Raw genomic sequence first — 23,452 nt, 5'->3', positions numbered from 1 at the left:
CCCATTTCCCTCCTCTGGGAATCTAGTCCCGCTCCACCACCTCACGCACCACTTCCTCCCCCTCACTAACCCTTCTCCTCATCCACATCTCCTCCGTAGAACTCCTCCCCTACGGAGTCCCTTTCCCTCCACTGAGCCCACTTTGTCCCTAGCTGAGCCCCCTCCCTGTCACCGGCACCCCTTTAACCCCACTCCGCCACCCCACCCCACCCCCGCCCAGCCCACTGTCTCCCTAGCTGACTGAGTCCCTGTCGCCGCGCCCCTCCTCCAGGGCCAAGGAGCGGCCCCCGCGCGCCCGGCCGGCCAGCACCTCCCCGTCCCCGGGCGCGCACGGCAGGCACGGCGGCCCGGAGGGGAAGAGCTCGTCGCGCAGCCCGGGCCCCCACCCGCGCTCGTGGAGCTCCAGCCGCTCGCCCTCCAAGTCCCGCTCGCGCTCTGCGGAGAAGAGGACCCGCAGCCCCAGCCGCTCGCCGTCGCCCAAGAAAACCCTGGGCCGGTAAGTGCGGGCCCGGGGTCCCGCCGGGCGCAGGGGTGGCGGCGGGGCCGGGCCCAAAGGGGCCCGGCTGGGCCGCGTCGCTCACCTCGACCGGGCCCGCAGGGACAAGGACGGCGAGGGCCGCGCGAGGCACGCCGAGGCCGAGGCCGCCCGCGCCCGGCGCCGCTCCCGCAGCTACTCGCCCATCCGCAAGCGGCGCCGGGATTCGCCCAGCTTCATGGAGCCGCGGCGCATCACCAGGTACGGAGGGGCCCGGCCGGGCCCGCAGGGACCTCCTGGGGGACGCACTGAACCTGGTGCAGGCAGGGGAGGTGGGCTTCAGGGGAGGGAAGAGGGCCTGGTGAGGGCTAGAGGCCCCTGGAGGAGGAGAGAGCCTAGAACTGGAGGTGCTGGGGAGGGTGGGACTCAGAGGCAGGGGTCTGAAGGCCCACGGAGGGGAGGGGGCTGTGTACTTGGGTCTGAGTGGGCAGCAGCAAGCATGGAGTTCAGCTCCAGAAGATTCCAGCCATCCTCCTGGAGCCCCTCCCTCTCTCCGTGCTCCCTACATCCATCTCCTGGCAATGATGTCTCCTTTTCTCCTTCATCTCAAGGTCCAGCCTGCCGAGTGGCCTGTGGCCGGCCTGGGGGCCGAGTGGACCCCCTCCCCACAGGCTGCAGGGGAGATGCCCATGTGAGCTGATCTGGCTCTGTTCAGCTGTCATCTGTCTGCCTCTCATGTTGTCACTAACTTCACTCCGCTCACCTCCCAGCGCAACCCCCCCCCCCCGCCCTGGGGGGCGGAATTCGGAGGAGGGGGCACCAGCAGCCTGCTCTCTGGGGCAGCTGTGGGAGGGCCTGTCCCTTCCACTCTCCCCTCCCCCCACCCCAGTCCAATGGGGCTGTGGGGAGTGTGTGGCAGATATGGCAGAAGCCACATCAGAGAGCGTCTCTGCCAGGACTGGAGGGTGTGGGCCTAGGTCTCCCTGTGAAATTATGCTCTGTGTTTGTGGAAACCAGTCCGAAGCCCTAGACCCCTGACTTGGGGTCGAGGGCTACAGGCAAAATTCTGAGCCCAGCTCTGCCACAGACCCTGCTGGGCAGCCTTTAGGAGATTGGTGTGCCTCTCTGGGTCTGGGTGTGCATGTCTGAACAATAAGCAGAGCTCCCTGAGCATCTTTTCAGCTCTAACATGGACTGATTCTCAAACTAGCCCTTTCAAGTCCTTGATGATGCAGATTGTGGAGGGAGGAGAGGGCATCGCCTCCTCCCCTCAGCCCAGAGCTAGAGGCCAGATGGCCAGGCTTGGGACACCCCCTAGACAGGCCACACACCTCACCCATATGCGGAGGGCCCTAGACTCCTGGAGCCCCGCACCTTCCACCTGGCAGCCCCCTCAGCCCCTCTCCCAGGCTGCCTCCTCCTCCCACTAACGTACACCTGTTTTCTTCCTCAGAATTAACCCCACGCCATGGGGCACTGTTGCCCCCTTAACCACTCTCTTTTCTTTTCTCTGGGTCACAGCCTCCTGGCTTCAAACTAACTCCGGGCCGGCGGGAGGTAGCTGAGTGAGAAGGGGCCAGCGGGACTGGGGGGACAGGGTGGGGGCATGGTCATGGGCAGCAACGGCCAGGGCTCTCCTCCTTGTTCCTTGAAGTGACCTGACAAACCGAAACCCTCGATTCTGTGGGGACCAGAGAAGCAGGGCTGGGCCTTATCTACAACCCTTTCCATGACCAGAAACCACTGCTTAGCTTGGTTGATGTGAGTTGTCTATATTTAAAAGTTTCATTTATTCAACAAATATTTATTGAGCACCTTCTCAGGCCAAGCAGACTTGGTCTCCTTTCTCTGAAGACAAGTGAGGAAAAACGAAATGACCAACAGGAAACTGGCAAGAGACCACTGACTGTCCAGGCCTTTCGGGGCAGGGGACACTCCAAGGCCAGAGGTCAGGGGAAACTGAGGCAGGGAAGCCCTGGCCACTGCTGGGGAAGGGCTCAGGGCCTGAGTGAGGGCCCAAGACAGAGCTCAGGGACCCGAATGGCCTGTAATCAGCTTTTCCCTCCCGGCAGTGCCCGAAAGCGTCCCATCCCCTACTACCGGCCCAGCCCCTCGTCCTCCTCCAGCTGCCTGAGCAGCGACTACTCAAGCCGGAGCCCCAGCCGCAGCCCCAGCCCGGGCCACAGCCACGGAAGCTACAGCAGCCGCAGCCGCGGGACCCGCAGCCGCACGCGCAGCCCCTCCCGGACCCCCAGTCCCAGCTACCACAGCCGGAGCAGCTCAGAGAGTGGGGGCTTCTGAGCCCAGACAGACCCAGCTTGGTGCCCCCTGGCATAGGGAAAGGCGAGGGGTCAGGCCCCAGGACCTGTGAGGGGGCCTGCACCCCACTGCTACAAAGAGGTCCCTGGGCCAGGGAAGACCTTGAGGGTGGGCGCCCTGCAGACGAGGAGGAGCTGGGTTCTGCTGCTTTTGGAGGGTCCCCACCCCCACCTCCTGTCTGCCCACCATGTCCAGGGAACAAAGAGCCGTTGCGAACACAGGGATCACCCTGTCCCCCTTCCTGCTTGATGCCAGGTCACCAGGCTGGGGACAGCTCAGTGGACCCAGGGACACCTCAGAAGGTGCCAGACCTGGGAGCCTCCCCTCCCCTCTCCACAGGGCCCTCGGCTCCTCTCTATCAATGGGCAGACAAGGAGGTGGGAAGGCAAGCAGGATCTAAGTTAGCCAGAAGGAAGAATGGCCTAACCCTTGGTGCATCGCCATCCAGGCTGGGGAGCTGCTTCCTTCTGAATTGGCTGCACGGTCCTGGCTGAGGGCGGGAGGCCGGCTCCACGGCCTCCCCCCCAGCCCCTCCCCTGGCCCAGGAGTACCCAGACCCACTAGGTGGGCCCCTAAGCCCCAGCCTGAGGAGCCGGGGAGCTCACTCTTGGTCCCACCTCTTCTCTCCAGACCAGGCTCTCCCCTTCAGCCCTCACCCCATGCCCTGAGCCAAGGCCACAGCTGCCAGGCCTTCTGCATGACAAGAGGTGGGACATTCGGATCACACTGCATCTGACCTTGAGGTCAAAAGGGGTTCAGGTCAGGAGGTGGGAGGGAGAAGGGGTAAATGGAAGAAGAGCCTGTGAGGAGCAGGGGAGAGCAATGCAGTCCGATGACCGAGCAAGCCCTGGTGTCCCAGTGTGCCCTGTGTCTGGGACATAGGCCAGATGGCAGCACAGGGTCACCGGCATGGGATAACATGCACTTTGGGGCCTGCCCAAGGGAGCACTTCCTTCTCGGGGTTTGGTGGGGAGGTGGTCAGTGGAGGCTACCCAGAGAAGAGTGCTAGAGCCCTTTGAAGAAGGGGTTAGGGTTAGATCTAGACTGAGGGCCTTGGCCTGCGGCATCAATGGGGAAGCAGTGGCCCCCCAGCCCTCTTCTGCTGCTCCCAGCCCACTCCTCCTGGGGCCCTCAGGGATCTCACAAAGTCTTCCTTGGCCCAACAGGGCACCTGCCCTGGGCTCCCGTGGGGGGAGGGGTCTGGGGTCTGGTCCGGGTTCCCCCTCTATTTCCCCCTCCCTCTTTCTCCGCGGTGCGGATAAAAATTGGACTCTAATAAAACACTTGGTGCCCGGATGACAGGTGGTGAGACCAGGCCTCTGTGGATTTGGGCACCTGGTGAGTGTGGGGAGGGCACAGGGTCCTGGGGTCCTTCCCTCCAAGAAGTGGAAGGGGCGCAGACTCCACCCCAGAGAGAAGATCTGGCACCAACAAGCCAGAGCCCAGTGTGTCCATCCCCCTGACTCAGTGTAGGAGCAGAGCATGCAGCTCAGTGGGGAGGAAAACAGGGACCCAGGAAGACTTTCCTTTCAGCCTGGAGACTCTGGGGGCTTTGAACATCCCCACTTCCCTCAACCCCCACGCCCCACCTAGCTTCCTCTCCCATCATTGTCCTTGACTCCAATACACCCCAGTCCAGCTGACCTGCCTCCTTGGGCCCTCCATGCATGACCTCTCCACCACCAAATGTTCCGGTGAGCTCATGGTTCAAGACCTAGCTCAGCTGCCTCCTACTCCAAGGAGCCTTCGTGGTCCCCAGCTGCAGTGGCCACTCTCACCTCTGGGTCTCTCCCGCTCTTCCGGGTCTATACCTGCCTTTAGGGCCCCAAGCTCTTGTACGGCTTATTTGTGAGCATGTCCATCTCTCCCTAAATCTGTGAGTTTCTGGAGCCCAGGCCATGCCTTCTTGGCCTCTGCATCCCATCCCCCAAATAGGCACCCTTGAGATGTTTGTCAAATAAGTAAACAAGTGAACCGGGGAGCCAGGGAGTGAGCGGGTCCAGAAACCTTGGGGGAGGGGAGGGACCAAAGGCAAGGTGTGGTGGTGGCAGATAGACACTAGAGGGCGACAGAGAGGAAGAAAATTGCCTGTCAGTCGGCACAGAACAGGCCGGAATGGAGAGCCCTGGGCGGAGGTTCTATGTCAGCCTGGAAACCCGAAGCTCCTGTCCTCAGCGCCCATCCTGGCTACTTGGGGAAGCAGTGTCCAGTCCCGAGGAAGGATTGGGAGAGTACCAAGCCCCTGCCTTCCCACAGACTGAGGGTTCAGCCTGAACTCTGTCCTATACCTTGGGAAAAGGGGAAAACTACCTCCAGGAAGACAGGCAGGAAAACAGGAAACTCCAATTCTGCATCTGGTAGCGGGGGGGGGGGGGGGGGGGGGGGGGGGGGGGGGGGGTATGTGCATGAGGGAACCTTCCCAGGATGTGGGCCTTTGGCGTGTCGAATGCAGGTCCTCTCCTGGTGTCTCTGCTGATGGGGGCCTCGGGGACCCTTCTGTCCTTACCCTGCCAATACACACAGCAGCCGGGAGTCAGTCTGGGCAGGGTTTCCTGTGTCCTGTTAGATATTTTCTCTTCTCCTTAATTGGTTTCCTGCAGCCCCAGACCCAGGGTAGCAAGTCAGTGCACACGCCCGGTCTGGGTGTCCCAGGGAGCATCTCCCATCCCCTGCCTCTCTGAGATGCTCTTGGAAGCCCCTGGGCCTCCCATCGGCCAGTGAGTGAATATGCTGAGGGCATATTTAGCAAACCTGCCCTACCACCAGGCACCTGCCCTTCCTTCTCCAGGCCCCTCGCCACTCAAGGACAACCAAGACACGAGAGTGCTCTAGCCATAGGGCCTCCCACCTCCACAGCCACCACAGGGGATGCCAGGTCCTCCCTCACCACCTCCCTCCACTCACCATACACACACCCCTCCAGGAGTATTAGATGGCAGAGTGGGCAGTGCAGACGGCCGGGGGTGGGGGGAGTGAGGGCGAGTGGAGGAGAAACTGTTGATTCACTATGCTGGAAGGAGCCTTCGAGAACATCCAGTCCAATGGTCTCATTGTACAGATGAAGAAAATGAGTCACGGGAGCCGGCTGCTGGCCAAGGTCACAGAGCCAGAGACAAGCAGGTCCCCAGACTCCCAAGCTAGACAGATCCTTTCTGCTAGACAGTGGGGCGGGAGGGGCCAGCCCTCCCCACACGGCCCCTCCTTGGCCCCCCTTTAGTGGTGAGGGGGTGAGTGACACCCAAGACTAGCCAGAAGCCTAGGGGATGGGCAGGCTGGAGAGGGACTCCCAGAGAGGCAGTGTCTAGATGCTTCCAGAAAGACCTGGTGCCCCCCACCCCCATGTGCTCTAATTACTGCTGCCCACATTTTTAATTCCCAGTAAGCCCAGTGACTGGCACAATCCATCAGCTGTCACGTCTCTCCAGGGAGCTCGGGCAGCTGCCTGAAGACTCTCGCATTTTCTCTGAGGCTGAGCCAGGGAGGGAGGGGCTGGCTCAGCTGCAGCTGGCAAAGGCCTGTCAAAGGTGTGGCTACTGTGGCCAAGGCCTTGGGCTCACTGCCAGACAAGGAGGCTGGGAGGCTGGTCTCGGGCTGCTGCAGAGTACCGCAGACTTTGGGGCTAGGGATGAGGGGAGGGGCCCCTCTGATCAAGGAATCCCAGACCCAAGCTTGCCTCCTCCACCACTGCCCCTGTGTCTACTGGGAAATCCCTGGGAGTGGAGTTATCTTTTTTTTTTTTTTTAAGATTTTTTAAATTTATTTATTTGACAGAGAGAGACACAGCAAGAGAGGGAACACAAGCAGGGGGAGTGGGAGAGGGAGAAGCAGGCTTCCCACTGAGCAGGGAGCCTGATGCGGGGCTCAATCCCAGGACCCTGGGATCATGACCTGAGCCGAAGGCCGACGCTTAACGACTGAGCCACCCAGGCACCCCTGGAGTTGTCTTCTTAATCCCAGAAGTATTAGCCCTGGCAGCTCAGTGCCCAGAATGATAGAGTGGAAGATTGTCAAAGAACACTTCGGCAGGTGGGCAAGTGGGGGCTGACATCCAGCCCTTGCTCCTCTTGCCCTGTGCCTGAGCAACCGGGGTACGACCTCCGGGAAGGCTCATGGTCAGGGCTGGAAGGGACTCCAGAGAGGCTGGCCCAACCTTCCCTGCCCCCTGGCTGCACACCTACCCTGCGCCCACCAGCCCAGAGCCCACAGCCCTCCCTGGACTGCTTAGGAAGTGTCTCCCCTGCTCAAAGAGAGTCAGGACGCTTGAGTTCCGATCCCTCCACCCGCTTACCAACTTTGTGACCTTGGGGCAGTTCCAGCTCAGTTTTCTCATCTCAGAAATGGGACTCTGAGAAGATACTTAGACCTGCCATAAAGTGCATACAACTGCGTAATTCTTATTAGCCTAAGTCTCAGCACCCAAAATTAAAGGCCCTCTTTCCTTAATAAAGGTGAACACTTACTGAGCACCAAGCACTCCCCACACATTATTGCATTTGAGATTCACCACAACCCCAAAAGAGGGGTGTGTTATTACTACCCACATTTTGCAGATGGGGACAGCGGGCTCAAGGAGGTCACCAGGCCAGTGAACAGCAGCATCCAAGTTCAAGCCCAGCCTGTCTGACCCCAAAACCCAGTTTTTCCTGCAACCCCACCCCTCTTGCCACCACCCAGAGCCACCCATGTTCCCTCCCTTGTGATTGACAAGGTCCCTCAAGAAGCAACCCATTGAAGATGGATATGAAGTCTCAGTCCTGCCTCCCCCACCTCCCATGGGCAGAGTGCTGGGAGCTGTTGGGCCCTGGTTTGCACAACTTCCTGGCTGGGGCAGCAGGAATGGACCCTCCCTGCCCTGGCTTCAGGCAAGATGCAGACAGCTACTAAGGGAGCCTCTGTCTACAAAGGGTTGGCAGGCAAGGCAGCCCGGCAGCCCCCACCCAAAGCGTGGCTGGGCCTCGCAGGACCACACTTGAAAGCATCCATGACCACACCTGACAGCTCCTGTAGGGTGGGGCTCCTGGACTCCAGTCTGGGCCAAGGTGGGCAAGCAGAGGCGGATGAGAGCCCTCCCTGGCTCCTGACCTCACCTCGACTTTATAGAGCTGGGAATGGGTGGGGTTGGAAGTGCCAGGGAGCAAAGACCTGGGGCTTGCTGAAGTTGAGACCCGCGGGGCGGGGCGGGGCGGGGGGGCCGCCAGTAGCTCCCAAAGGAGACCTACTGGGCCCGTGACCTGATCCAGCAAGGGAGGTGGAGCAGAGATGGGGGTCCTGTCTGCCTCACACCCTTGGCCCATGAAAGCCCCAGGAGCTCAGAGGTAACCAGAACAACCTCAGACTCATGACCCAGACCTAGCTCTTCCCCCATGGGGCGCAGGTGGATAAGAAAGAGAGAAAGGCATCCAGGAGCTCCCTCTTGAAGAGGAAGCGGACACAGAAAAGGCATGAGATTTGTTGCTACCCCCAGCTCATCGAAGCAAGTGGCTGGAGTCTGGCTTCTGATTTCTCAGGTCTCCTGGGCAGGGCAAGGCCCCCGGTAAAACTGGTGAGGGTTCAGCCTCAGCCCAGCCCTGGGAAAGGGGCAGAAAGCAGAGTGGGCCTCAGAAAGAGAGGAAGTGGAAGACTCCGAGGTGGGAGTCCCATGAGGGTGAGAGCCACGGGCACTAGACAGGCAAGAGGCTTACTCTGCTAGTATCTTAAAGGAGACAGTGCACCAATCACTGTATCTCTTTGAACTCGTTCCTTCATCTAAAAAGGAGGGATAACAGGGTGTAAATCGGAAGAAGGAAGACTGGAGGGGGCTCATGCCTGTGAAAGCAGGAGAGAGGGAATGTCAGGATTATGGCAGGAGCCTAGGTGCAGCACCCTGTCTCAAAGGTGGGAGATGGGGGCCTGGATCCCACAGGTGGTCAGACAGGAGGTGGGGGTCAAGGGGCAGGCCTCAGGTTCCAAGCATGTTTGAGTGAATTGTACTTCGAGATCATAATCTGCAAAAAGGGAAACTGAGGCCTAGAGAAAGGAGGGGCCTTGCCCCAAATCACAGTAAATCAACAGCAAAGCCCAGGCCAGATTCAAGGTTACTTACTGCCCTTCAAGTTCCCTGTCCAGGGCTCCTCAAGGAACAATGGATACATGGGGGGATTTGACAACAGCCTTCCTCCTGACCCCCTCTCAGCACTGGGTTTCTGACCTGGGTCACTGCCTCTGCAACTGGGATACTTACACACTCTCCTTCCTCCTCCCCCACCCCTTTTAATTACAGATAAATAACATAACAATAGTGAACAATTATCAGGTACCAGGCCCTGGACTGAAGTCCTTACTTGCATTAAGTTGCTGAATCCTCACATCAATCCAATGATGTAAGCATTTTTATTACTATCATCATCTCTGTTTTCCAGATGGGGAAACCGAGGCCCAGAGTCTAACTTGCACAAGTCCATCCCATTAGTGGCAGAACAGGGTGTGAAGTCAGACGCTCTGGCTCCAGAGCCCACACTCTTATCTGCGACGCCAGGCAGCTTTTTAAGACATTATTTCCCGGGACGCCTTGTGGTTCAAATCCCGGCTCTGCCACTTCTAAAGATTTTTTTTTTTTTTTTTTTTATTTGAGAGAGAGAATGAGAGAGAGAGAGAGCACAAGAGGGGGGAGTGGGAGAGGGAGAAGCAGACTCCCTGCCGAGCAGGGAGCCCGATGCGGGACTCGATCCCGGGACTCCAGGACCATGACCTGAGCCGAAGGCAGTCGCTTAACCAACTGAGCCACCCAGGCGCCCCCGGCTCTGCCACTTCTAGATACATGTGGTCTGGGACAAGTAGCCCAGCTTCTCTGGGCTTTGTCCTCCGGGACAAACGGATGGGGCTGTCCAGCAGCCCTGGACGAGAGCTTTAGCGCCCAGGCCTGCCAGTATCTGGCAGTGGGCACTGCACCAGGACCGGTGCTACAGTCATTTGTTTTCTTGAACAAGAGAAGGTTCCAGATGTGGGCAGGGCCTTCCTCGGCCCGCCCCCGCCCCGTGCGCAGGGGGAGGAATGCAGGGGGAGGGGCTGCCCCCAGCCCGTCATTGCCTTTAATAGAGACCTGAAACACCGCCTGCTAAAAATACCCGGCTGGAGCCGCATAAAAGCACTGCGGGTCCGACGCCCCACACTTCTCCAAGCCTCAGCTACAAGCGCAAAGCCAAGCCAGCATGACCGAGCGCCGAGTGCCCTTCTCGCTCCTGCGGAGCCCCAGCTGGGACCCTTTCCGCGACTGGTACCCGGCCCACAGCCGCCTCTTCGACCAGGCCTTCGGGCTGCCCCGGCTGCCCGAGGAGTGGGCGCAGTGGTTCGGCCACAGCGGCTGGCCGGGCTACGTGCGCCCGCTGCCCCCGGCCGCGGTCGAGAGCCCCGCCGCGGTGGCCGCGCCCGCCTACAGCCGCGCGCTCAGCCGGCAGCTCAGCAGCGGCGTCTCAGAGATCCGGCAGACTGCCGACCGCTGGCGCGTGTCCCTGGACGTCAGCCACTTCGCCCCCGAGGAGCTGACGGTCAAGACGAAGGAAGGCGTGGTGGAGATCACCGGTGAGCCCCCCGGCCCTGCGGGGACCCTGCTGGCGGGGCGGGAACTGGGCAGGGAGACTCCACCAGGGACCCGGAAGATTTGGGACTCACCCTGCCCCCGGGCTGTGGCCCCGACTCTAGAACGGGGACTTCGGGTAGTTCCTCAGGGTCCCTCTGGCCCGAAAAACGCTTTATTGAGGGAAGAAATGCCGCCTTCCGGCGCAGATCCCCCAGTCCCGCCCCCAAGTGACCAGGTCTCCTTGGAGCCACCCACAGGCCCGGACGAAGAGGCCATTGTCCCCTGGCGCTGTCCCTGTTCCCTGCCCCTAAGCCCGGGTCCGCGGAGGGGGCGGGTGCGCTTCCTTCGCGCCGCGCCGTGCCGTGCCGAGCCCCACCCAACCCCCCAAAGCACTGAACCCAACTTTCCAGAAGCTTCTGAGGGGCCCTGAGACACACGGGGGCGTGTGTGGATTTGGGCGGGATGTGGATTTGGGCGGGCCCCTCCCCGCAGCTTCTGACCTCATTCTCCCACCCAGGCAAGCATGAAGAGAGGCAGGACGAGCATGGCTACGTCTCCCGGTGCTTCACCCGAAAATACACGTAAGTCTTGGCCCCAGATCCAGGGGGACCTAAGGAGGGGTGCAGGGAGTGGGGGGCAGTGAGGCCCAGGTGTGTAACTCTTGTCCTCCCTCTCTGCCTGTCTAGGCTGCCTCCTGGTGTGGACCCCACCCTGGTCTCCTCCTCCCTGTCCCCTGAGGGCACGCTCACCGTGGAGGCCCCGATGCCCAAGCCAGCCACCCAGTCCGCAGAGATCACTATCCCCGTCACTTTCGAGGCACGTGCCCAGATTGGGGGCCCAGAAGCTGGAAAGTCGGAGCAGCCTGGAGCCAAGTAAAGGCCTTGCCCTGCTGTCCACACCCCCACCTCAGTAGCCATCACTGACCATCCCCACCCGCCCATCTGTATGCTTTTTTGATACGTTTACCTTCTGTTTTTCTCAAATAAAGTTCAAAGCAACTGCCCGCCACTGCCTCAGATTCTGGTGTTTGTGGAGGCCTGGGGGTTGGTGCCATTTGCTGGCTCCCACATGGATCACATTTGCCGAGGGCCTGCTATGTGCCAAGCCCCATGCTAGGCCCTGTGGGTACAGTGGGGTACAGCAGGGACATACCCCCGTCCTCCAACCCTGAGTCCAGTAAGAGGGAAGTAATGATCGGAACCAGCAGTGATGGGGGAAACCAGGTGAGGCAGCTGGTCCAGGCTTGGGCACTCAGGGACACCTAGGCTGGAGTCAGGTGCCAGGGGGACAGAGCAGGGCCTGGGGAGGGGAGCTTCTTAGGAGCTCAGAGTCCCTTGCTCACTTCATTGAGACTTCACTATTCTCCCAGAGAGGGGCAGGACCACAGAGAAGGCATGGGAGGTGTGGCAGTCCAGGTGACTTTCGGAGAGGAGGTTGGCCTTGTCAAAGGTCCCATCCCCTGATGCCCGTGCATTCAGGATGAGGCCTAGGCTTTTGGGTCAAGGGCACTCGGCAAAGAATGAGGGCCGTGTGGCCAAGGTTTTGGTGGAAGAGAAGCAAACACCCTGACAGGGAAGACTAACCCAGGTAGGAAGAGTCACACCTACCTGGATCCTCTCCTTGGCCCTCATCCTACCCACCACCCTCTCACCTGGCCCAAGAAGGGTTTGGAGGGACCTGGGGGAGGGATAGAGCAGATAGGGGTTTTGGAGCCCAGTCTCGGGTCCCCAGGAACTTGAGAGATCCCACACCATCTCCACCTACAAAGGTCACAGAGCCTGAAACTGTGGCAAGACACCATGACATTGTTTTCTAAGCCCACAGCCCTACTTTCCCAGGGTCTCTGAGAGGAGCGGCACCCTGCAGGGAAGGGCCAGGAGCCTGCACACACACTCACTACCCTCGCCACTGCCCAGCTTCTTCATTTCCACTCCCTGGTGCGGATACCACCATCTGGAGCAGGCAGGAAGCCAAAGCAGGTCCCAGGCCTCGGAGGCCTCGCCGGGCCTGGAGGAGGCCAGCCAGGGAAATAAACACACGAACAGCTGGCAGAGCAGGTCCGGGCCTGTTGGCCAGGGCACTGCCCGGTCTACGCCACCCGTACCACCATTCATTGCACGAGCTCCAATCTCCTCAATCTGCCATCCTCCTCCCTGACAACAGACATGATACATCTCAGGTGTCTCCTGGACACGTCCACATTCCTGTGGTCACAACTGAATCAGCCTGTCCAGGGCTCCCCCTTGCTCTGTAGTGCCAGCTCCCTTCTGGCTGGCAACAGGATGGCCCCGGCCTGCAGGGATGTGACTGCCTCCTCCCCTCTCGTCAGTCTTGTCAGAGAGAGCGAGAGCAAGGCTGCCAGCGCCCTGCAAGTGTGGGAAAGCTGGTGCCAAGCCTTTGACAAGGTAATCCTCACTCCAACTCTGCGAAGAGGTGGGGTTAGTCCTGCCGAACACCTGGGCACCGAGAGCCTCGAAGAGGTGAACAGACTTGCCCGGGTCCACACAGCTAGTCCTGGAGGGGCGGAGGGACATCAGTGTGGCCACAGGCAGGGGAGGGCAGGTTAGCTCACACAGGAAGCTGGGGGGTCGGTGTAGAAGTGTTCCACACGGCAAGCTTGAAGTGCTTCTGAAAGAGGCTTGGTGGGGCCACAGAAGGAGGACAGGGATGCAGCTGAGTCTGGGGCTGCTCACGGGGGGTCAGGCTGCAAATGACCTGGAGGGAGCTGCCAGGGGTCTCAGACCCAGACTCCAGGCCTGGAGCAGGTAGGAGTCAGCCCTCAGGGGGTGCCTATCACAGGAGTGAGTCCGAGGATAACAGCTTTGAGATCTTGGGGGCTCAGGCCATTATTTGGGACACAGCTGGGCACAGGGTAGGTGAGAGGGGAAGAATTCCATCCCTGCAAAGGAAACAGAGCCCAATTTCCAAGGGAAACTAAAATAGGAGATGAACTGTAGCCTGGCTGGGCCACCGTGGGGGCAGAGACAGGAGGGGAGTCTGAGGCTGGGCCGGCCCTATGCCCAGAGCTCCACTCAGAGGTGGGGTGTGGGGCAGGGCCTCTGGGCAGAGTGAATAGGGCTGGCTGGCTCAGGCCTGCGGGTCTCCCCTGGGACAGGCTGGCACTTGGCACGGGGACACCTGGTGAGTCCCTGACTGCTGCTGTGGGGCAGGAACAGTTCCAAGCTTCTCCAGGCCTTTCCCTGATTTTCAGTGGGTCCCTGTCTAAAGGCCTCTGATGTCCTTCAAGTCTGCAGACTCAAGATATTGGCCTTGATTCAGTGAATGCTAGCATCGGGGCCCCTCTGCTCAGCTGAAGGTGTCTGAGGGGCAATGCTCTGTGCTCCAGGCTGATGACTAAGGCCTCAAGTCCCTGTGGCTGCCAGTCACCCCTCACCAGCTGCAGCTTCCCTAAGGATCTGTGCAGTGCACAAGCCATCCTCAGTTCCAGGCCTACATCCCTGGGTCTCTCCTTTTCTCTCTCCCTCCTAGTTGTGAAATCTGCCCCCGTGTTGGCAATTCCTCTGGGCCCAGGACCCAGCCAGTCAGTCCAAGTCCCTGCTCAAGGGGCCAAATGGAGGAAACAGCTCAATGACAAGCAGCATTATGCCATTAGCAAGGGGGCGGGACATCCTGTTGGGTCTTAGTGGAATGGGAAAAAGGGATTTCCAGAAGCGACCCTTGGATAGGCAAGTGGCAATGGTATGGGCCAGGGCTGGCAGGCTGGCACAGTCAGGCTGGAGGAAGGAGAGCAAGAGGGCCAGTGAGGGAGGTGGGTGGGACCAGTCTTGGTGGGGGTGGGCACTGTAGGCCACACTAGATGCAGGCTACCAGAGAGGTTTAAGCATCCCTGCTTTAGAAACAAGGGTCCAGATCTTAGAGGAGAGTGGTTGGGAGGAACCAGTCAAGAGGCAGGGGACAATGTGCTGCTGAGGTGTAGTGGGCAGGGGTCCTGCCAGGGGGAGGGGGAAAGGATGCCAGGTGCCAGATGTAGCAGTAGCAGGCTCTGTGGTGTGGGGTGACAGACTGGGATGTGGGGGTACAGCAGGCAAGGGAAGAAAGGGATCTGCTGAGGCCCTGAGCCCTGGACTCTCATGGCTCCCTGCCTAGGCTTGCTGACCTCAGTCTCTGCAAGGTTGGGCAGACCCCACGCCTCTGCTGCTGGGGGAGTGAATTGTTTCCCAGTAGCATCACCTTCCCTGCTACAGAATCAACCCAGGGTTTGTCAGGCACAGACTGCTCCAGGGAGAGGGTGGGGTGGGAAGAAAAGCTGCCCAGACAGTGGCTGCAGAGGATCCTAGTACTGGGTCCAGCGGGCATATGGTCAGAGCACCTTTGTGATGGAGGCAGGGGCAACCAAGCAAAGAAAGGAGAGGAGGGTCAGGCAGGACAGGAGCCCTGCCCAGGGACTGGCCATGGGGTCAACAGACAGCCCAGACCCCCTGGTCTATTGGCAGCCACCCACACACTATTCAACCCTGGCAGAACCTAAGACTGGGCAGGGATCAGGCTGGTGAGGGTCCTATCTGCTTGCTTTACCCTGGACTCCCCTACACCTCCCCCCTTGCATACCACCCCTCCCCCGCCATGCACACAGTGGGACCTGGGGATTTGGGACAACCCTTGAGCTCAGAGCTTGGCCTCTGGCCCAGACTTGCATAGCAGCAATAAGGTGCCAGCTCAGGACCAAAGTAGGGAGGAAGCTGCACAGGTGAGGGCAAGCCTAGGCTGGTCTTAACCAGGACTGGCACTGGGCCTGGCAGCTCAGACCCAGGGAAATAGGGTCTGGGCCTGGCAGCTCAGACCCACCCTCATGCTGCCCTCCCAGTAACAGGAAAGTGACCCCAGGGAATATGGAAGAAGCCAAGCATGTGCCCCCCACCCCAAAATCCATAGTGTCTGTCCACCAAACAATGCCCCTGTGTGCCAGCCCTGAGGAGCACAGGGTTCCATGGGGGGGGGGGGAGACCCACACATGAGTGGAAAATATCTCCATCCCCACCACAATCCTCTTAGCTAAGGGCTCTGGGTCTTCCCACCTCTTCCACCTGGCCAGGCAGCTTTGGACCTCACTGTGTGCACCTCACTCTCTATCCCAAGGATGAGCCATGTTCTCATGGGCTTCTTAGGAGACAACTCTGCCCACCACTCCTTGTGGTGGGAGAACTGGCAGCATGAAAAATGCCAGGGATCCCAGGCTTAGTGAAGAGGAATAGCTCCAGATCAACAACAGAAGCGCTGGATGGCTTCATGTAGGAGCATGGAGGGCGGAAGAGCCTCACTGGCCAGCCAGCCACCTCCATCTCTTCTGAAGGGCAGGCTGAGGGCAAGGGAAAGCCAAGGGCCCAGCCAGGGTTCCCAACATCCAGAGAGAAAAGGTCATGTCTGGGGACCCTGGGGGAAAACCCACCAGCCCTGTGAGGAGTCTCTGCAGCATAATGACCCCCTCCACCCTTCCTTCCAGCCTAGCACGTGTACCAGCCTGGTACACCACCCTGTCCAAACTATGGTGGCAGTGTTTGGATCAAGATGTGGCACCAGTGGTCCAGGTGCTGCCTCAGAGGAAGAAAGTCTATCCCCACTCCCTCCCCTGGGCTGAACAGGCCAGAACCTTCCAGAAAGGCTTGGATTAAAGAAAGGATTGAGGTGGCAGAAGCAGCTCTGTGTTCAGGAAAAAGCACTGGGCTGAGGCCAGCTCTGTCCCTGTTAGAGGTATGGTCTGGGGTCCACCCTGTGTGGGCTCAGTTTCCATTTTGGGGTCTTGATGACCTCTAAGGCCCCTCTCCTACCTTGGCTGTCTGTGTTGTCAGCCCTCTGCAGGATGGGAATCAAGGGAGAATCATGAAGACTGGCAGCTGCCCAGAGTCTCCTAACAATGGTAGGAAGGCCAAAGTCCCAAGGGTGTCCAAGGATATAAGGACAGCTCTCTTCAGGGCCAAGAAGGGCCTGGCATGGGGAAGGCTTTCAGGCTTGGCCCTGACCCCAAGGCAGGTCTGGGTAAACCTTTCCTTCTCACATCATTCTGCCCCCACCCCCCAAGATGGGTTGAAAGTTTCTCTGGAAGTCCCTCCAGGATGGTTACTGAGTCTATGTGCTCAGGCTGGCGGGATAATGGGACAGGGTAATTGAGGACTTATTTAGGTGAATGAATGACCAGAGAGATCACTGAGCCTTCTCCCCTAAGCCCCCTCCCTCTCTGAGTTCTCCCACCCTCTCTCAGCCCTCTCCAAGACCCTTCTGATCTCCCACCACCCTGGTTGGTCTTCCCTATTCTCTCTGATTGCACCCCCTTACTCAGACCCACCCCTCACTGCATCCCTCCCCAACCCCAAGCTTTTTCAATGACCACCCCCCTTTCTCAGAGTTCTCCCATTTTCTTTTTTTAGAACTATTTTGTTTAAGATTTTATTTATTTATTTATTAAGAGACAGAGAGAGGGAGCTCACAAGCAGGGGGAGTGGTAGGCAGAGGGAGAGGGAGAAGCAGACCCCCTGCTGAGCAGGGAGCCTGACATGGGGCTTGATCCCAGGACCTTGGGATCATGACCTGAGCCGAAGGCAGACCCTTAACCAACTGAGCCACCCAGGCGTCTCCCTCCCATCTTTTTTTTTTTTTTTATGATTTTATTTAGAGAGAGAGAGGAGGGAGGGGCAAAGGGAGAGAAACCCAAGCAGACTGTGCAGAACGCAGAGCCCATCATGGGGCTCAATCCCACCACCCATGAGATCATGACCTAAGCCAAAACCAAGAGTCGGACACTCAACCGACTGAGCCACCCAGGCATCCCAGAGTTCTTCCATTTTCACTGAACTTCCACCTCCCATCACTATACCTCTCCCTCATTTGAGTTCCCCTCCCCCTCTGAAATCCACCCCCCTCTCTCTGAGCCCTGGTAGGTAAGCTATTCTTTTATAATCCCCTCAGTGGACCTGCTGAAGATTCTGAAGACCCCCTTCTCTAGGCCCGACCAGCCTGAAAGCCTTGAACCCTGGGAGTGTCTCCACAGGCCAATCCTTCAGCAGGGGTCCTGGTGTTCCAAGGCCCTCCTTCGGAGAGGTTCTGGAGGAGAAACCAATCCCCACCAAGCAGGCTGCAGGCCCTGCCAGCTCAGACCTTGGGCAGTACTGGTCAAATTTAGAAAAAAAGCCTAGCCTAGGCCCCATGCAAGGGGGATGGAGCAGTGCCAAGACAGACCCTGACTGTCCTCAGCATGCCCCCCTGGGGCTGGGTGCCCCCATCTTCCCCTCCCCTCCCCCAGGCCCAGACAGGACAGTAAATGACTGCCCCCTGGTGCTTCCCCAGAGACACTCAGATATCTAACACTGCCTACCCCAGAACCTTCAGCAATCTCTGCCCAGGTTCTAGGTCCTGCCAGGCCCCGAGCAGAAATGGGTCAGGAGACCCCGTCTTGGAAAACACGGACACCCTGAGCCCTGCACCTTCCATACCTTTGGCCCTGTTCTCTGTTCTGGACCTCACTCTCTGAGAACCCTCAAGCCTCCCAGAAGATCTCATCTGGGGGACCCAGTTCACTCCCTCGGCTGCCACCCCTGCCTCTGCCTTTGCAGGGTCTGGCAGCCAAGGCCTGCAATCAGAGCCCCTGCTCTGCCCTGCTGCATAGGTGTTCACCACTGTTTCTGTTACTTATCACAACTGGCATGTACTGGGCACCTGCTAGCTGCCAATCACTCCTTAGCTTATGAAATCCTCACAGCAACCGAACGCCACTGAGAGGCAGCAGAGGCTTGTGGTTATGCTTTCTGTCACTGGTCAAAACTGCCTAGGTTCAAATCTTCATTGGGCCACTTACTAACTGTATAGGACCTTGAGCAAGTTACAAAGTCTTGGTTTCTTCCTCTGCAAAGTGAAGTCTCTGGAACAGAGCCTGAACCACACACTGAACACCCAGTCATGCTAGGCATTTTTATGAGGCAGATTGTATTAGTCCCATTTTACAGATACGGAAACTGGGAAACTGTCCGTCTGAAAGGCTAAGGAATTTGAGAGGTTACACCACACAACTAGGACGTGGTAGGGTTGGAATTCAAATCCTGAGCTTTCTGCCACCGACAGCCCTTTCATTTGGAACAGGACAGACATTGCTGAGGGACAGACATTTCACCTTTGTGAACAGTAGCTAGCCACGCTGAAGGTGACCTACCCGTCTCCCCTCCCGGGCCCTCAGGTCGTACCAGCTCTATGTGGGGAGCTGTTTAGGGCAGAGATTGGGGTGCACGCGCTCCCTAACATTTCTGCCGTCTGATTCTGGGGCTGGCCCTGGGCCGCTACCATCAGTTCCAAGTCGGGAGGCGTGTGGGGGGGAGAGAGGGCCTTCAGGGGTGGAACCAGCCCTCGCTCAGGAGGACAGGGCTGTGACACGCGGCAGGTGAGGCTGGAGAAGGCTTGAATGCCACAAGAGGCAGGGGCGGCTTCGGTGCATCCAGGTTATGGCGCCATGGCGCCAGGGTGTGACAGACCCAAGTCGCCACCCGCCCTGAGCCCTTCCGACTGCTGTGAGGGTCGGGCAGGCTGTACTGAGGCCCGGCTTCCTCCTCTGCAATGTGGGGTACATGTAGCCCCCAGGGCTGGTGCCAGGGCGAGGGCTGCGCAGGTAAGAAAGCACAGCAAACCTGCTCAGGGCATTTGCGGTTGTGCCGGCTCTTCTGAGTGGCAGGCACGGGGTCAGGGGGAAAGCTGGCGTCTGAGGCCCTGTCCCCACCCCCCCTTCCCCCGCCGCGCGCTCCTGCCACCGACCACAGCGATGGACAACGCCCGGAGACGCGACCGACGGGCTAAACGGCGTTCTTACAGCCCGCATATGCCGAACCGCACTGCTCTGTGAGACAACTGCGCACGAGGAGAGCGGAGGCGGGCTGGGGGAGGGCGGAAAGGGAGGACCCAGCCCCGCGGTGGGAGCCAATCGGACCTGGGCAACTGCGCAGGCAGATCCTGGCGCAGCGCTAGCAACAGGCCGACCATTGGAAGAGCGGGACAGACTGGCCTGTGATTGGCTCTCGCCACTGCCCGAGATTGAAGGCGGGCCGCGTCCCGCCCAGCTCATATCCGGGGGTTTGACGGGTCCTGGAACCTTCGCGATCCAGGCTCGTGAGAGCCCCCAGCGCTTCGGAGCGCCGGCTCGTTCGTAGTCCCGTGGCGGGAGCGTGGGGGCGAGCACCTGTGGGGCGCCCGCGTGCGCGTAGGGCCGTGCGGCTCACTCAACGTGGCCTCGCCCCTGTGCCCGCGCGGAACTGAAGCCTGCAGGGCTCACGTGTTTGGGATGGGAGGTGACCCGAGAGAAGCCCGTGGACGGGGCTACCACGTGGATTGGCGCGGAGGCGGCCCAGAGGCTGGCAGGAAGCAGAACCGGGCGGAAACCCGGGGACCGGGGCCGGGTAGGGCTCCGTGTATGCTGGCCAGCCGCAGAGCCGGGCAGAGCCGGGCGGCGCCCTGCAGGGGACAGTGCCTAGGCGGGGCCTGGGCCCAGGTGGATGCGGGGAAATCCCCCACTCCCAACTCCAGGGCCCAGCAAGCCTTTTGGTACCGCTGGTAATCGTACAGGAGCGGCCTGACCAGTCGTCGCTGGGTGCATTTGGGGGGGGGGGGGTTCGTGAGGGATGCACCAAGGCTGTTTAGTTCTGCTATCCAGGTTCATTTCGGGGAGCAATTGCCCCTTTTGCTCAGCAGTGGGATGTAGTAGCTGTTTGATTTTGGACAGAATTTAGGGAGATTACATGGAAAGGGACTCGCCCAAAAGTGCTTGCAGTCAGCCATAAGCTGCTCATCCTTTATACCGGTTACCTAGCCATTATTCCCTAAATCTATCTTGTCTCTATTTCTAATGCAATCTCCTAATTTAGGGCAAGAGAATAGGTTTCACTCTTAAATCTGCCCACTACCCAATCCTCTGCAACCTAGAACCCATCACGGAGAGACCACAACACTCCCCAAAAGAAATGTCTTTAAAACTGAGCAGGTTCCGGGGCGCCTGGGTGGCTCAGTCGTTAAGCGTCTGCCTTCTGCTCGGGTCATGATCCCACGGTCCTGGGATGGAGCCCCGCATCGGGCTCCCTGCTCCGCGGGAAGGCTGCTTCTCCCTCTCCCACTCCCCCTGCTTGTGTTCCCTCTTTCGCTGTCAAGTAAATAAAATCTTAAAAAAAAAACCACAAAAAACTGAGCAGGTTCCTAATGGAGAAGGCAAAAACGCCTGTAAACCATAACATTATACCTCCGTATTTGGGGAGGCAAGGACCTTCAGAAGGCTTTGTTAACAAACCCAATGGAACCCAAAATGAATTTTCCACCAGGCTTTAAGGAACCCACCAGCCATCAAAACCCCATCCCTAAAATCTAGCTTCAGATAAGTGAAAAAGAGGGTTTGATTACCATTTTGGTTCCTAAGAGTCAGTAAGTAGGGGGAGCTTGTCCATCACTGTGGGAAGAACCAGTTATACCAAGATTGTGTTAAACCAAGCCGAGATTCTTTCTCCTGATGTAGATTCCATATGAAGGCAGCCTCTCAGACATGCCTGCCTGTCCCTGAGAACTCCTGGGAACATGGCGGGCTATACCATTTCACCACCCTCCCCAGGCATAGGGGCAGAACTGCGGTAGACCACCAGGACTCACCATGTGGGGTGCATGTGTTGGCTTGCTGTCAAAGCAAGTGATGACTGGGCACCTACCTAACACTTTCTCCATCCGGGGGAGGCAGGAGAGGGTTAGGAGGCAAAACATCCTAGCTGAGAAGACTCAGAAAACATTTGGTTCCCGTGGGTGGCAGGCACTCACTCCCTCTAGCTTGTCCTTCAGCTTAGTCATGGGCTCAGGTAACAGGCCCAGGTGCTGACTACTGCTTAAGATCACCTGATTCCCGGTAGAGCACCAGGAGGCTCCCATTCAATTCAAATTCAGTTCCACATAAACCACTGAAAAGACTGGATGGAGGGGCAAAGTGTAAGCCTTATCCAAGACAAAAATGTGCCCCAACAGGGATGGGAACAAATTAAGTGACACAGGAGGAAACAACTGGACAAACCCAGAACGTGGGACATTCTATAAGACCATCTCTTGCAGGCGCCTGGCTGGCTGTTGGTCGTGTGCTCGACTCTTGATCTCAGAGTTGTAAATTCAAGTGCCACGCTGGGTGTAGAGATTACCTAAAAATAAAATCTTAAAAAAAAAACCCATCTCTTGAAGATGGCTGGTTTCTTGAAAAAGTCATTATCATAAAGAAAAGAGGTGGAAGGAATAGAGGCTAAAGAAACCTAATAATGAAATTAGAATGAATTAATTAGATCTGAGTTGGTGGTGGGGAGGGGTGGTTAGAGCTTTCAAAGGCATCCTGGGGCCAACTGAAGGAAATCTGAATATGGGCTGACATTAGGGGATTGTTGATTTCCTTAGGTGCGATGATAATGAGGTGTTTATGTGAGAGAATATCGTTATTTTTAAGAGAAATAGGAATATAGAGTAAATGTCATTTCAAGGTTCCATAAGATACAGAGAAATATAAATACGGAAAAATGTTAACTGCTGTACCAATAATATTTGGTTATCACTGTACCTTTTCAGCTTTTGTGTTTGAAATTTCTCAAAATAAAATGTTGGGGGTGGGGCACCTGGGTGGCTCAGTCGGTTAAGCATCTGCCTTCGGCTCAGGTCATGATCCCAGGGTCCTGGGATTGAGCCCCGCATCGGGCTCCCTGTTCCTTGGGAAGCCTGCTTCTCCCTCTCCCACTCCCCTGCTTGTGTTCCTTCTCTCGCTGTGTCTCTCTCTGTCAAATAAATAAAATCTTTAAACAACAAAAAAATGTTGGGGGTAAAATGCCCCACCCACCCACGACCACCGAGCTACCCTTTAAACAGGGTTAAATCTAATTCAAGAGGTACTTTCCCCGGATCACCAAATTTCGATTAACCGTATTTAGAATCACAAGGCAAAACCTTTTATGGACCAAAGGTCACTTATTGCTCAAAAGAAGCAGAAATCCTTCCATGTCAAAGCCAGAGTCAAGTCTGAGCCAGATAAAAAATAGAGAAGAGTGGTTACCTCTGGGAAGGGGAAATGGGCGGTTTGAAAACATATATGGGAGAATGAGTTACTGATAAACCAGGGGTCACCAGACTACTGGCCAGATGGTAGACACTTTTAAGTTTCGTGGGCAACATACTGTCCCTTCGCACTTTTTTTCCTTTCCAACCCTTTCAAAATGTGAAATACATCCTTAGCTCGAAGGCAGTACAAAAATCTGTTTTAGACTGCACTTCTGTATTTTTAATGTGCCTGCACTACCTACTGAAATATAAACCAAAAAAACCTTATCATGTTCCCCAAATTCCTGACTTTCCTCTCCCACAGGGGGATAACTGAGTGCCACCTGAGAGCATTACTGAAATTGGGAAATCCTGACCCATTTGTCTTGCCAGGTGTGGATAAAGCATGAACATGAGATACCAACAAACCTGACCTGGTATTAAAGACTCCCGCCCCACAGCCTACCAACCACAGGTATCTGGTTAATTAGAGCTAGAGTTTGTAGCTGTTCAGATTCAACCATTTATCCTGATCCGTACCAGAATTGGAAAATTCAGACCGGCAGGCTAATTAGCAAGCTGGCAGACCACATTTCAATGCTCTCATTAGGCTGGGTTACCACTTAATGTCACTCCTAGAATCACAGAAGTGTTACCCAGCTAGTTTTCAGCAGGTTTTTTTCTCCAAGATTGCTTTGACAACTGCACACCCAAGAGGAGGCAGCTGCCATTCTTAGCCACTCAGATCAGCCCGTGTGAGTCAACATGCAGTTTCAGCTGACCAACACAGAGGCCAATGCATGTGGTAATTACACATAAATAGAGTGGAGGGAAACTAGGGCCCCGAACAGCAACTTGCTACACTGAAAGTCCCCTGCCACTGAATCTCATTGGACAACCCTTCCGCCCCACCCTCCAAGTTCTTGGAATGGAGAATTCTGCTCTATGGATGGCCCAAGCTAAGGGGATCCAGTCCTTTATAAATGCTCTCCTCCCCCATCACCCACTGTTTAACTGCTTCCCACTACCAGTCATAGCTTTACGTTCTGGAGTGCACTTAAGAGGAGGACCAC

General features: G+C 57.6%; 2 protein-coding genes across 2 annotated transcripts in view; both read left to right on the top strand.

Moving 5' to 3' along the window:
* SRRM3 (serine/arginine repetitive matrix 3) overlaps window positions 1-2,997 on the top strand; it is a 53,252-nt gene extending 50,255 nt beyond the window's left edge. The window contains exons 13-15 of the mRNA XM_036072412.2: window positions 272-496; window positions 599-736; window positions 2,548-2,997. Coding sequence (XP_035928305.2) covers window positions 272-496; window positions 599-736; window positions 2,548-2,776 — 592 coding nt within the window. The 3' untranslated portion in view covers window positions 2,777-2,997. The remainder of the gene's footprint in view (window positions 1-271; window positions 497-598; window positions 737-2,547) is intronic.
* A 6,854-nt stretch (window positions 2,998-9,851) lies between these two features.
* Window positions 9,852-11,352, top strand: HSPB1 (heat shock protein family B (small) member 1). Its single transcript, XM_036072413.2, has 3 exons — window positions 9,852-10,351; window positions 10,867-10,930; window positions 11,036-11,352. Exons 1-3 carry the CDS (start codon window positions 9,982-9,984, stop codon window positions 11,223-11,225), a joined length of 624 nt encoding a protein of 207 aa, XP_035928306.2. The 5' UTR covers window positions 9,852-9,981; the 3' UTR covers window positions 11,226-11,352.
* Window positions 11,353-23,452: the final 12,100 nt, after the last annotated feature.

Source organism: Halichoerus grypus, chromosome 6, assembly GCF_964656455.1.
Source record: "Halichoerus grypus chromosome 6, mHalGry1.hap1.1, whole genome shotgun sequence".
Lineage (NCBI taxonomy): Eukaryota > Metazoa > Chordata > Mammalia > Carnivora > Phocidae > Halichoerus > Halichoerus grypus.
The sequence above is the reverse complement of the archived record's forward strand: the minus strand, read 5'-3'. Positions and strand labels throughout refer to the sequence as shown.